At 48.6% G+C, this 15,880-nt stretch overlaps 1 protein-coding gene across 2 annotated transcripts in view; it reads right to left on the reverse strand.

Annotated features, from left to right (window-relative positions):
• Nucleotides 1-15,880, reverse strand: part of BROX (BRO1 domain and CAAX motif containing) — a 50,953-nt gene that overhangs the window by 32,693 nt on the left and 2,380 nt on the right. For both annotated transcript variants that reach the window (XM_075339102.1, XM_075339101.1), the window contains exons 2-3: nucleotides 2,720-2,857; nucleotides 786-892 (exon numbers count right to left, since the gene is read on the reverse strand). In XM_075339102.1, coding sequence (XP_075195217.1) covers nucleotides 786-892; nucleotides 2,720-2,820 — 208 coding nt within the window. In that variant the 5' untranslated portion in view covers nucleotides 2,821-2,857. The remainder of the gene's footprint in view (nucleotides 1-785; nucleotides 893-2,719; nucleotides 2,858-15,880) is intronic.

Genomic DNA, 15,880 nt, shown 5'->3' on the forward strand with positions numbered 1-15,880 from the left:
CCACATCCTCTGTAAAACATGGTGGAGGCAACGTGATGGCATGGGCATGCATGGCTTTCAATGGCACTGGCTCACTTGTGTTTATTGATGACATAACAGCAGACAAGAGTAGCCGGATGAATTCTGAAGTGTACCGGGATATACTTTCAGCCCAGATTCAGCCAAATGCCGCAAAGTTGATCGGACGGCGCTTCATAGTACAGATGGACAATGACCCCAAGCATACAGCCAAAGCTACCCAGGAGTTCATGAGTGCAAAAAAGTGGAACATTCTGCAATGGCCAAGTGAATCACCAGATCTTAACCCAATTGAGCATGCATTTCACTTGCTCAAATCCAGACTTAAGACGGAAAGACCCACAAACAAGCAAGACCTGAAGGCTGCGGCTGTAAAGGCCTGGCAAAGCATTAAGAAGGAGGAAACCCAGCGTTTGGTGATGTCCATGGGTTCCAGACTTAAGGTAGTGATTGCCTCCAAAGGATTCGCAACAAAATATTGAAAATAAAAATATTTTGTTTGGGTTTGGTTTATTTGTCCAATTACTTTTGACCTCCTAAAATGTGGAGTGTTTGTAAAGAAATGTGACAATTCCTACAATTTCTATCAGATATTTTTGTTCAAACCTTCAAATTAAACGTTACAATCTGCACTTGAATTCTGTTGTAGAGGTTTCATTTGAAATCCAATGTGGTGGCATGCAGAGCCCAACTCGCGAACATTGTGTCACTGTCCAAATATTTCTGGACCTAACTGTAAAGTGTGATCTCCCCGTTTCTCCACTCACCTAGCAGAAAAGAGAAGTAGGCGTCCGAGGCGTTCTTCATCGTCTCCGGGGTACAGGTGGAGTCTGTGAACATTTCCAGAAGTCGCACTCTGCTCGTCCGTAAATCACTAAAAAGTAAGAAATTATATCAGCCAGTGATTCACTGACAAGATAATAAATGCACTTTTACAAGATTGGTGCTCTGTTTTTTTGGGAGGGGGTTACAGAGCTCTAAATCCATAGAGGGATATGATAACATTCTGCCTGCGGTCACCACTAGGAGGAGCTCCCTGCAGACAGATCTGAGTTCATTGGATAAGTGCTATACGGTGAGCTCCCTCTAGTGGTGGCAGTGGAATGCTTGCGGTCACCTATAGGGGGAGCTTTCTATATACAGATCTGAGTTCACTGGATGTTATGCGGTGAGCTCCCTCTAGTGGTGGCAGTGGAATACCGGTAGTCACCACTAGGGGGAGCTCCCTGCAGACAGATCTGAGTTCATTGGATAAGTGCTATATGGTGAGCTCCCTCTAGTGGTGGCAGTGGAATGCTTGCGGTCACCTATAGGGGGAGCTTTCTACATACAGATCTGAGTTCACTGGATGTTATGCGGTGAGCTCCCTCTAGTGGTGGCAGTGGAATACCGGTAGTCACCACTAGGGGGAGCTCCCTGCAGACAGATCTGAGTTCATTGGTTGAGTGTTATGTGGTGAGCTCCCTCAAGTGGTGGCAATTGAATGCCTGCAGTTACCACTATTATTAATTATTATTATTATTTATTTATAGAGCACCATTAATTCCATGGTGCTGTACATGAGAAGGGGTTACATGCAGAATACATATCCAAGTTACAATAGACAGACTGGTAAAGAGGGAAGAGATGGAGCTTCCACTAGGGGGAGCTCCCTGCAGACAGATCTGAGTTCATTGGATAAGTGTTATGCGGTGACCTCCCTCTAGTGGTGGCAATGAAATAACTGCGGACACCACTAGGGGGAGCTCCGTACATACAGATCTGAGTTCACTGGATAAGTGCTATACGGTGAGCTCCCTCTAGTGGTGCAATAAAATAACTGCGGTCACCACTAGGAGGAGCTCCCTGCAGACAGATCTGAGTTCATTAGATAAGTGCTATACAGGGAGCTCCATCTAGTAGTGGCAATGAAATAACTGCAGTCACCACTAGGAGGAGCTCCCTGCAGACAGATCTGAGTTCATTAGATAAGTGCTATACAGGGAGCTCCATCTAGTAGTGGCAATGAAATAACTGCGGTCACCACTAGGGGGAGCTCCATACATACAGATCTGAGTTCACTGGATAAGTGCTATACAGGGAGCTCCATCTAGTAGTGGCAATGAAATAACTGCGGTCACCACTAGGGGGAGCTCCATACATACAGATCTGAGTTCACTGGATAAGTGCTATACAGGGAGCTCCATCTAGTAGTGGCAATGAAATAACTGCGGTCACCACTAGGGGGAGCTCCGTACATACAGATCTGAGTTCACTGGATAAGTGCTATACGGTGAGCTCCCTCTAGTGGTGCAATGAAATAACTGCGGTCACCACTAGGAGGAGCTCCCTGCAGACAGATCTGAGTTCATTAGATAAGTGCTATACAGGGAGCTCCATCTAGTAGTGGCAATGAAATAACTGCAGTCACCACTAGGAGGAGCTCCCTCTAGTGGTGGCTGAGAAATTTTTAGAATTAAAAGGGATAGTTTCATTTTCTAAAGTGATCGCATATTACTAGGACATATCAACACCCTATGACAGGTGGTGGGTCTGATATCTGTATTGAAAGGTTATTCTTGCAAATAATGGTACATTGTGGGCATTTACTTATCAGCATATAAGTCACGCACTGCCAGGTGGAGGGGACCCGTTGTAGACCCCATCCCTGCATTTGTAGCAGCTGATACCTGCATATCTTCTGATATAACGTGTTTCTCACCTGCACATCTTTGATGCTGCGGGGGTGGAGGCGACGCCATAGAAATTAAAGGAGACCGGTCCGGTGGCCTTGAGTGGGTTGCGATGAAACCAGTGGGTCATTTTGGGAAGATGGTTCCTTTACTAAAGCGCGATTCTCCTGAAAGAAGAAGATTTTTGCGTTAGGCAGAGGGAGACGATCAACCGCACCTAACAAAGCAGCGAAAAAACGGAGGTGGAGGGGGCTACGCGAGAACACCACCTGCGATTATCCCCCCCCCACTCCGCAACACCGGCAGGTCCAGAGCTCGCCCAGCATCACCGGTCCGAAAGGGATTACCACGGATGGAACCACAACTCTACAAAGTCAGACGTGAAGCGGCAACGTCAAAGATGGGTGACGCAAAGTCGAGGGGAAACTCACTCTCTGGCTTATCCAGGTGAGATATCCTTCAACAAAGTGATCTTTCCAGATGAGAGACCCCCTTTACAATCTGTAGTGGGACATTATTTCTGTGTTTTGGAAAGCCAATATGGCCACGGTGACGGCTACTAAAAACAAGCCAGGCCGGTCGCCCCATAGTGTTTGCCAGACACAGAAAAAATACCCAAAAGGAACATCTATGTATTTCCATACTTTATGAAACAGGCTAAGATTTCCCACGGCCGCCCCCCTCCATTACTTTATCCTTAGATGAGAAGGGCGCCATTGTCTGCGGGGGGTGTTCGTGGACACATGACCGTGCGGGGGTCCCGAGGACGCACAGACAATGTCATTACTGTAATCCTCCCGGATGAATTATTACAGGACTCGGCACACAGTCGCATTCATCGCCCCGCTGTTTATACGCAGAGTCTTGTATTGTGGGGACGGGAATGTCACCGAAACTTATTATTAATCAGACGTCATATCAGAAATAAGAAGAGGACAAAAATATTGTAAATTCAGCAGGATACAGAGGCCTCGCATCACTGACACATGCCATTATTGACTTTCACTGGCTTTCTTTAAAGAGACCATGAAATTTATAATAATCACAAACTTTTTCACAACAAATATGTCCCCCTGTGCAAAGGTGCAAAATAAAATCATCACACCATCACTTGTCTACTGTACTGCTGAAGACAAGACAGGCAGGGCTATCACTGAACTGCTGGAGACAAGACAGGCAGGATTATCACTAAAGTGCTGAGAAAAGACAGGCAGGACTATCACTGAAGTGCTAGACAAGACAGGCAAGATTATCACTGAACTGCTGGAGACAAGACAGGCAGGATTATCACTGAACTGCTGGAGACAAGACAGGCAGGATTATCACTGAAGTGGTGGAGACAAGACAGGCAGGATTATCACTGAAGTGGTGGAGACAAGACAGGCAGGATTATCACTGAACTGCTAGAGACAAGACAGGCAGGATTATCACTGAACTACTGGAGAGATGTTCAACAGGATTATCAATAAACTGCTGGAGCTAAGAAAACAGATCATCACTTTATTGCTGAAGGCAAGAAAGGCAGGATTATCACTGAACTGCTGGAGACAAGACAGGCAGGATTATCACTGAACTGCTAGAGACAAGACAGGCAGGGCTATCACTCAACTGCTGGAGAAAAGACAGGAGGTCTATCACTAAACTGCTGAGAAAAGACAGGCAGGATTATCACTGAACTGCTGGAGACAAGACAGGCAAGATTATCACTGAACTGCTGGAGACAAGACAGGCAGGATTATCACTGAACTGCTGGAGACAAGACAGGCAGGATTATCACTGTACTGCTGGAGACAAGACAGGCAGGACTATCACTGAAGTGCTAGACAAGACAGGCAGGATTATCACTGAACTGCTGGAGACAAGACAGGCAGGATTATCACTGAACTGCTGGAGACAAGAAAGGCAGGATTATCACTGAACTGCTGGAGAGATGTTCAACAGGATTATCAATAAACTGCTGGAGCTAAGAAAACAGAGATCATCACTTTATTGCTGGAGGCAAGACAGGCAGGATTATCACTGAAGTGCTGAAGGCAAGAAATGCAGGATTATCACTGAAGTGCTGGAGGCAAGAAAGGCAGGATTATCACTGAAGTGCTGGAGACAAGAAAGGCAGGATTATCACTGAAGTGCTGGAGACAAGAAAGGCAGGATTATCACTGAACTGCTGGAGACAAGACAGGCAGGATTATCACTGTACTGCTAGAGACAAGACAGGCAGGATTATCACTGAACTACTGGAGAGATGTTCAACAGGATTATCAATAAACTGCTGGAGCTAAGAAAACAGAGATCATCACTTTATTGCTGGAGGCAAGACAGGCAGGATTATCACTGAAGTGCTGAAGGCAAGAAAGGCAGGATTATCATTGAAGTGCTGGAGGCAAGAAAGGCAGGATTATCACTGAAGTGCTGGAGACAAGAAAGGCAGGATTATCACTGAAGTGCTGGAGACAAGAAAGGCAGGATTATCACTGAACTGCTGGAGACAAGACAGGCAGGATTATCACTGAACTGCTGGAGACAAGACAGGCAGGATTATCACTAAACTGCTGGAGACAAGACAGGCAGGACTATCACTGAAGTGCTAGACAAGACAGGCAAGATTATCACTGAACTGCTGGAGACAAGACAGGCAAGATTATCACTGAACTGCTGGAGACAAGACAGGCAGGATTATCACTGAACTGCTGGAGACAAGACAGGCAGGATTATCACTGAACTGCTAGAGACAAGACAGGCAGGGCTATCACTAAACTGCTGGAGAAAAGACAGGTAGGATTATCACTGAAGTGCTAGACAAGACAGGCAAGATTATCACTGAACTGCTGGAGACAAGACAGGCAAGATTATCACTGAACTGCTGGAGACAAGACAGGCAGGATTATCACTGAACTGCTGGAGACAAGACAGGCAGGATTATCACTGAACTGCTAGAGACAAGACAGGCAGGATTATCACTGAACTACTGGAGAGATGTTCAACAGGATTATCAATAAACTGCTGGAGCTAAGAAAACAGATCATCACTTTATTGCTGAAGGCAAGAAAGGCAGGATTATCACTGAACTGCTGGAGACAAGACAGGCAGGATTATCACTGAACTGCTAGAGACAAGACAGGCAGGGCTATCACTCAACTGCTGGAGAAAAGACAGGAGGTCTATCACTAAACTGCTGAGAAAAGACAGGCAGGATTATCACTGAAGTGCTAGACAAGACAGGCAAGATTATCACTGAACTGCTGGAGACAAGACAGGCAAGATTATCACTGAACTGCTGGAGACAAGACAGGCAGGATTATCACTGAACTGCTGGAGACAAGACAGGCAGGATTATCACTGAACTGCTAAAGACAAGACAGGCAGGACTATCACTGAAGTGCTAGACAAGACAGGCAGGATTATCACTGAACTGCTGGAGACAAGACAGGCAGGATTATCACTGAAGTGCTAGACAAGACAGGCAGGATTATCACTGAAGTGCTGAAGGCAAGAAAGGCAGGATTATCATTGAAGTGCTGGAGGCAAGAAAGGCAGGATTATCACTGAAGTGCTGGAGACAAGAAAGGCAGGATTATCACTGAAGTGGTGGAGACAAGACAGGCAGGATTATCACTGAACTGCTAGAGACAAGACAGGCAGGATTATCACTGAACTACTGGAGAGATGTTCAACAGGATTATCAATAAACTGCTGGAGCTAAGAAAACAGAGATCATCACTTTATTGCTGAAGGCAAGAAAGGCAGGATTATCACTGAAGTGCTGGAGGCAAGAAAGGCAGGATTATCACTGAAGTGCTGGAGACAAGAAAGGCAGGATTATCACTGAACTGCTGGAGACAAGACAGGCAGGATTATCACTGAACTGCTGGAGACAAGACAGGCAGGATTATCACTGAACTGCTGGAGACAAGACAGGCAGGACTATCACTGAACTGCTGGAGACAAGACAGGCAGGATTATCACTGAACTGCTGGAGACAAGACAGGCAGGATTATCACTGAACTGCTGGAGACAAGACAGGCAGGACTATCACTGAACTGCTGGAGACAAGAAAGGCAGGATTATCACTGAACTGCTGGAGACAGGACAGGCAGGATTATCACTGTACTGCTGGAGACAAGACAGGCAGGACTATCACTGAAGTGCTAGACAAGACAGGCAGGATTATCACTGAAGTGGTGGAGACAAGACAGGCAGGATTATCACTGAACTGCTGGAGACAAGACAGGCAGGATTATCACTGAACTGCTGGAGACAAGACAGGCAGGATTATCACTGAACTACTGGAGAGATGTTCAACAGGATTATCAATAAACTGCTGGAGCTAAGAAAACAGAGATCATCACTTTATTGCTGGAGGCAAGACAGGCAGGATTATCACTGAAGTGCTGGAGGCAAGAAAGGCAGGATTATCACTAAATTGATGGAGACAAGACAAGCAAAATAATCACTATACTGCTGGAGGCAAGACAGGCAGGATTATCACTGAACTGCTGGAGGCAAGACAGGCAGGATTATCACTGAACTGCTGGAGACAAGACAGGCAGGATTATCACTGAACTGCTGGAGACAAGACAGGCAGGACTATCACTGAAGTGCTAGACAAGACAGGCAGGATTATCACTGAAGTGGTGGAGACAAGACAGGCAAGATTATCACTGAACTGCTGGAGACAAGACAGGCAGGACTATCACTGAAGTGCTAGAGACAAGAAAGGCAAGATTATCACTAAACTGATTGAGACAAGGCAAGCAAAATAATCACTATACTGCTGGAGACAAAACAGGCAAGATTATCACTGAACTACTGGAGAGATGTTCAACAGGATTATCAATAAACTGCTGGAGCTAAGACAGCAGAGATCATCACTTTATTGCTGGAGGCAAGAAAGCCAGGATTATCACTAAATTGATGGAGACAAGACAAGCAAAATAATCACTATACTGCTGGAGGCAAGACAGGCAGGATTATCACTGAACTGCTGGAGACAAAAAAGGTAAGATTATTACTCAACTGCTGGAGACAAAACAAGCAGGATTAACAATGAACTGATTAATGTAGGCAGGATTATCACTAACCAAGGATTAATATGGTACAAACTTCTCATCAGTTCCCTTTCACCTCCCCTTTCTACAGAATGTATTATATGGATTACTACAAAATGCACTGTGCAGTAGATGGTGCTGTCACTTTAAATACGACCCGGCCTATGACGCTGCGCTCCTGTACATGACTGCTGGACACAATGACTCTACCTGACGCTATGGGGGGGAGCAGGGTCCCCAGTTTCCTGATTATTCTTAGCACCACAGGCCACGAGTTGTCATCAGGTGACACATGAAGGGACCAAATCTCAAAAATATTGGCTACATTCATGTAAATCGCTTGCACTCGGGTAACTTGCCCTCAGCCGCTCCGGCAACACTTCGCCGCCGCTGCTCCTGTCTTTGCTTACAAGCTGCAGTGATGACATCAGGACTACAGAACACATGAACGCTGCAGCCAATCACCGGGCTCAGCAGTTCGACGTCTACATCTGATATCAGTGATTGGCTGCAGCAGTAGTGTGGACAGTCTGCAAGATACCAGTGTGTGGGATTTCTGGGCCCTAAGGTCAGACTGGCCTAATGGACAAATGTGGTAAATAGGTGCTAGCGTTTACCAAGGAGGCAGGATGGGCGAGAGGACGGTCACGTGAGCTCCCGAAAAGCAGATGGACCAATGGTGATTGAAAAAAAAAAAAAGTTGGGCATCAAGAAATTCTGTACAAGGAAACAGTGAAGTCAAACCTGAAAATCCGGTCCCTCCCAGACTGATGATGTAACCCACAAAGGAAGTCCCGAAAAAGGACCAACCCCATCCCCAGACACCGATGACGAGGCCGCCCCCGTGCTCGGGAATCTACAGCGTTCACATGGCCAAATTGTACTTACTCCAATTGAAAATGGCTGCAGATCCAGTCTCGGCTGTCCCAGCTCTGCTACATCCTCCATCGCTGCTATATCCAGTCTCCGCTGTCCCAGCTCTGCTACATCCTCCATCGCTGCTATATCCAGTCTCCGCTGTCCCAGCTCTGCTACATCCTCCATCGCTGCTATATCCAGTCTCCGCTGTCCCAGCTCTGCTACATCCTCCATCGCTGCTATATCCAGTCTCCGCTGTCCCAGCTCTGCTACATCCTCCATCGCTGCTATATCCAGTCTCCGCTGTCCCAGCTCTTCTACATCCTCCATCGCTGCTATATCCAGTCTCCGCTGTCCCAGCTCTGCTACATCCTCCATCGCTGCTATATCCAGTCTCGGCTGTCCCAGCTCTTCTACATCCTCCATCGCTGCTATATCCAGTCTCCGCTGTCCCAGCTCTGCTACATCCTCCATCGCTGCTATATCCAGTCTCCGCTGTCCCAGCTCTGCTACATCCTCCATCGCTGCTATATCCAGTCTCCGCTGTCCCAGCTCTGCTACATCCTCCATCGCTGCTATATCCAGTCTCCGCTGTCCCAGCTCTGCTACATCCTCCATCGCTGCTATATCCAGTCTCCGCTGTCCCAGCTCTGCTACATCCTCCATCGCTGCTATATCCAGTCTCCGCTGTCCCAGCTCTGCTACATCCTCCATCGCTGCTATATCCAGTCTCCGCTGTCCCAGCTCTGCTACATCCTCCATCGCTGCTATATCCAGTCTCCGCTGTCCCAGCTCTGCTACATCCTCCATCGCTGCTATATCCAGTCTCCGCTGTCCCAGCTCTGCTACACCACTTTAGCACCTACTCTAGATCCCGCTACTTCACTGACACCGATTTACCCTGACTCCAGCATCCTGCGCCCGTGTTCATCTGGACCAGAGGCCTCGAGGATCCATCTCACCAAGGAGGAAACATAACATCACTCAGCGAGCAAAGAGAGAAATGGATTTACACAATGCAGCACACAACCTGCCCGGCTCTGCTACATCTCATTCACCTCTGCAGCCGCCCTGGGAGGGATCAGATTTCTTAGGTCACTTGTGCAATGTGTGATCTGTGCCCGGCATGTGACCATGTGATCTCATCGCTGGTTAATTATAGAAGGGATCTGTAATCACAAGTCACTGCCAAGAAAATCATTACCGGGTCATCAAATCCGCCACTAATCACATCCAACGATAGAAGGAAACTAATGAAAAGTCACACGCCGCGGTGCGCCAGGACCTTTATTAACCATTGAGAGCGGATCTGTCACCAGATTTCACAATACATTATTAAATAGACCTCTGCAGCTTGATGAAGCTGGTGTACTTACAGTGAAATTCAGAAGGATTGGAAAATTAAAATTTTGAAAAGTCCAACTGAAGAGAGAGTTCAGGAGTCCAAGTGTATTCAGTCTCTGCTCCCAGCTTCAAGGTCAGCTGCAGCATGTACTGAGCAGTGGGAGATAGCAGCAGGGAGGAGGAACACTGAGGAGCTGCCACTCAGGCTCAGTGGGCAGAGATTCAGCAGGAGGGTGGGATACAAGGAGATGTCAGTCAGGCTAGGTGGGTGGAAATTCAGCAATAGCAGGGAGGAGGGACACAGGAACTGTTAATTAGGTTAGGTGGGAGGAAATTCAACAGCAGCAGGGAGGAGGGACACTGAGGAGTTGTCAGGCTAGGTGGGTGGAAATTCAACAATATCAGGGAGAAGGGACACTGAGGAGTAAACAATTAGGTTAGGTGGGAGGAAATTTAATAGCAGCAGGGAGTAGGGACACTGAGGAGTTGTCAGTCAGGCTCGGTGGGCAGAGATTCAGCAGGAGGAGGGTGGGATACAAGGAGATGTCAGTCAAGCTAGGTGGGTGGAAATTCAGCAATAGCAGGGAGGAGGGACACTGAGGGGCCGTTAGTTAGGCTGAGTGTGTGGCGATTCATTTTAAACTAGATTATGCAGTCATTCTGACATGGATTTTCCCCAGCTTCGTCAGGTCTCAGATCTATTTAATAATGTATACAGTCTGTATTGTGAAATCCAGTGACAGATTAGTAAAGCATGGCTGGCTGTAAAGCCAAGTGACCAGAGGCGAGCGGCATTCCCATAGATGGCCTATAGCAGGGGTCTCAAACACGCGGCCCCTCAGGCTTCTTCTTGCAGCCCGCAGACCCGTGGACCCAGTGATGATCGCGGTCGGTGCCCGCAGTAGTCAGAGCTTTATTTCATTTGAATGAACTTCTGCGGTGCCGCGCACAGCTTTCTGCAGAACTATACCTAAGGCAACCGCTGACCAATCACAGCAGAGCAGCAGCTGACGTAGTGATAGGACGTCAAGTGCTGGACCCTGATTCGCCGGCGGCTGCCATTGATTTAGTGCTAGAGAACTCTGCGCAGCACCAGTTCATTCAAATGAAATAAAGCACGACTACTGCAGCCTCGATCATCACTGGGTCCATGGACCTGCGGGTCGCAAGAAGCAGGGAAGAGGACACCGAGGGAACGGAGGACAGGTGAGAAGAATCTTTTATTTTTATGTGTATATGAAGACCCGCATATAAGGGAAAATTACTATAGGATGGGAACATTACTTTAAAATGGGGCCAAGAATGGGCATATTACTACAAGAAGGGGACCAGAACGGGGCACATTACTACAAGAAGGGGACCAGGATGGAGCACATTACTACAAGAAAGGGACCAGGACGGGGCACATTACTACAAGAAGGGGACCAGGACGGGGCACATTACTACAAGAAGGGGACCAGGACGGGGCACATTACTACAAGAAGGGGACCAGGACGGGGCACATTACTACAAGAAGGGGACCAGGACGGGGCACATTACTACAAGAAGGGGACCAGGACGGGGCACATTACTACAAGAAGGGGACCAGGACGGGGCACATTACTACAAGAAGGGGACCAGGACGGGGCACATTACTACAAGAAGGGGACCAGGACGGGGCACATTACTACAAGAAGGGGACCAGGACGGGGCACATTACTACAAGAAGGGGACCAGGACGGGGCACATTACTACAAGAAGGGGACCAGGATGGAGACATTACTACAAGAAGGGGACCAGGATGGGGCACATTACTACAAGAAGGGGACCAGGATGGAGCACATTACTACAAGAAGGGGACCAGGCTGGAGACATTACTACAAGAAGGGGACCAGGATGGAGCATATTACTACAAGAAGGGGACCAGGATGGAGACATTACTACAAGAAGGGGACCAGGATGGAGACATTACTACAAGAAGGGGACCAGGATGGAGACATTACTACAAGAAGGGGACCAGGATGGAGACATTACTACAAGAAGGGGACCAGGATGGAGACATTACTACAAGAAGGGGACCAGGATGGAGACATTACTACAAGAAGGGGACCAGGATGGAGACATTACTACAAGAAGGGAACCAGGATGGAGACATTACTACAAGAAGGGAACCAGGATGGAGACATTACTACGAGAAGGGGACCAGGATGGAGACATTACTACAAGAAGGGGACCAGGATGGAGACATTACTACAAGAAGGGAACCAGGATGGAGCACATTACTACAAGAAGGGGACCAGGATGGAGACATTACTACAAGAAGGGGACCAGGATGGAGACATTACTACAAGAAGGGAACCAGGATGGAGCACATTACTACAAGAAGGGGACCAGGATGGAGACATTACTACAAGAAGGGGACCAGGATGGAGACATTACTACAAGAAGGGGACCAGGATGGAGACATTACTACAAGAAGGGGACCAGGACGGGAGACATTACTACAAGAAGGGGACCAGGACGGGGCACATTACTACAAGAAGGGGACCAGGACGGGGCACATTACTACAAGAAGGGGACCAGGACGGGGCACATTACTACAAGAAGGGGACCAGGACGGGGCACATTACTAAAAGAAGGGGACCAGGATGGGGCACATTACAACAAGAAGGGGAACAGGATGGGACACATTACCACAAGGGGACCAGGATGGAGCACATTACTGCAAGAAGGGGACCAGGACGGGGCACATTACTACAACAAGGGGACCAGGACGGGGCACATTACTACAAGAAGGGGACCAGGACGGGGCACATTACTACAAGAAGGGGACCAGGACGGGGCACATTACTACAAGAAGGGGACCAGGATGGAGCACATTACTACAAGAAGGGGACCAGGATGGGGCACATTACAACAAGAAGGGGAACAGGATGGGACACATTACCACAAGGGGACCAGGATGTGGCACATTACTACAAGAAGGGGACCAGGATGTGGCACATTACTACAAGAAGGGGACCAGGATGGGGCACATTACTACAAGAAGGGGACCAGGATGGAGCACATTACTACAAGAAGGGGACCAGGATGGAGCACATTACTACAAGAAGGGGACCAGGATGGAGACATTACTACAAGAAGGGGACCAGGATGGAGACATTACTACAAGAAAGGGACCAGGATGGGACACATTACTACAAGAAGGGGACCAGGACGGGGCACATTACTACAAGAAGGGGACCAGGACGGGGCACATTACTACAAGAAGGGGACCAGGACGGGGCACATTACTACAAGAAGGGGACCAGGATGGGGCACATTACTACAAGAAGGGGACCAGGACGGGGCACATTACTAAAAGAAGGGGACCAGGATGGGGCACATTACAACAAGAAGGGGAACAGGATGGGACACATTACCACAAGGGGACCATGATGGAGCACATTACTGCAAGAAGGGGACCAGGACGGGGCACATTACTACAAGAAGGGGACCAGGACGGGGCACATTACTACAAGAAGGGGACCAGGACGGGGCACATTACTACAAGAAGGGGACCAGGACGGGGCACATTACTACAAGAAGGGGACCAGGACGGGGCACATTACTAAAAGAAGGGGACCAGGACGGGGCACATTACTACAAGAAGGGGACCAGGACGGGGCACATTACTACAAGAAGGGGACCAGGACGGGGCACATTACTACAAGAAGGGGACCAGGATGGAGCACATTACTACAAGAAGGGGACCAGGATGGGGCACATTACAACATAGAAGGGGAACAGGATGGGACACATTACCACAAGGGGACCAGGATGGAGCACATTACTACAAGAAGGGGACCAGGATGTGGCACATTACTACAAGAAGGGGACCAGGATGTGGCACATTACTACAAGAAGGGGACCAGGATGGGGCACATTACTACAAGAAGGGGACCAGGATGGAGACATTACTACAAGAAGGGGACCAGGACGGGAGACATTACTACAAGAAGGGGACCAGGACGGGGCACATTACTACAAGAAGGGGACCAGGACGGGGCACATTACTACAAGAAGGGGACCAGGACGGGGCACATTACTACAAGAAGGGGACCAGGACGGGGCACATTACTAAAAGAAGGGGACCAGGATGGGGCACATTACAACAAGAAGGGGAACAGGATGGGACACATTACCACAAGGGGACCATGATGGAGCACATTACTGCAAGAAGGGGACCAGGACGGGGCACATTACTACAAGAAGGGGACCAGGACGGGGCACATTACTACAAGAAGGGGACCAGGACGGGGCACATTACTACAAGAAGGGGACCAGGACGGGGCACATTACTACAAGAAGGGGACCAGTTTGGAGCACATTACTACAAGAAGGGGACCAGGATGGGGCACATTACAACAAGAAGGGGAACAGGATGGGACACATTACCACAAGGGGACCAGGATGTGGCACATTACTACAAGAAGGGGACCAGGATGTGGCACATTACTACAAGAAGGGGACCAGGATGGGGCACATTACTACAAGAAGGGGAACAGGATGGGACACATTACCACAAGGGGACCATGATGGAGCACATTACTGCAAGAAGGGGACCAGGACGGGGCACATTACTACAAGAAGGGGACCAGGACGGGGCACATTACTACAAGAAGGGGACCAGGATGGGGCACATTACTACAAGAAGGGGACCAGGATGGAGACATTACTACAAGAAGGGGACCAGGATGGAGACATTACTACAAGAAGGGGACCAGGATGGAGACATTACTACAAGAAGGGGACCAGGATGGAGACATTACTACAAGAAGGGGACCAGGATGGAGACATTACTACAAGAAGGGGACCAGGATGGAGACATTACTACAAGAAGGGGACCAGGATGGAGACATTACTACAAGAAGGGGACCAGGATGGAGACATTACTACAAGAAGGGGACCAGGATGGAGACATTACTACAAGAAGGGAACCAGGATGGAGACATTACTACAAGAAGGGGACCAGGATGGAGACATTACTACAAGAAGGGGACCAGGATGGAGCACATTACTACAAGAAGGGGACCAGGATGGAGACATTACTAAAAGAAGGGGACCAGGACGGGGCACATTACTACAAGAAGGGGACCAGGACGGGGCACATTACTACAAGAAGGGGACCAGGACGGGGCACATTACTACAAGAAGGGGACCAGGACGGGGCACATTACTACAAGAAGGGGACCAGGACGGGGCACATTACTACAAGAAGGGGACCAGGACGGGGCACATTACTACAAGAAGGGGACCAGGATGGAGCACATTACTACAAGAAGGGGACCAGGATGGGGCACATTACAACAAGAAGGGGAACAGGATGGGACACATTACCACAAGGGGACCAGGATGGAGCACATTACTACAAGAAGGGGACCAGGATGTGGCACATTACTACAAGAAGGGGACCAGGATGTGGCACATTACTACAAGAAGGGGACCAGGATGTGGCACATTACTACAAGAAGGGGACCAGGATGGGGCACATTACTACAAGAAGGGGACCAGGATGGAGCACATTACTACAAGAAGGGGACCAGGATGGAGCACATTACTACAAGAAGGGGACCAGGATGGAGCACATTACTACAAGAAGGGGACCAGGATGGAGCACATTACTACAAGAAGGGGACCAGGATGGAGCACATTACTACAAGAAGGGGACCAGGATGGAGCACATTACTACAAGAAGGGGACCAGGATGGAGCACATTACTACAAGAAGGGGACCAGGATGTGGCACATTACTACAAGAAGGGGACCAGGATGGGGCACATTACTACAAGAAGGGGACCAGGATGGAGCACATTACTACAAGAAGGGGACCAGGACGGGGCACATTACTACAAGAAGGGGACCAGGATGGAGACATTACTACAGGATGAAGACCAGGATGGAGACATTACTACAGGATGAA

This window comes from Anomaloglossus baeobatrachus, chromosome 3, assembly GCF_048569485.1.
Source record: "Anomaloglossus baeobatrachus isolate aAnoBae1 chromosome 3, aAnoBae1.hap1, whole genome shotgun sequence".
Taxonomy (NCBI): domain Eukaryota; kingdom Metazoa; phylum Chordata; class Amphibia; order Anura; family Aromobatidae; genus Anomaloglossus; species Anomaloglossus baeobatrachus.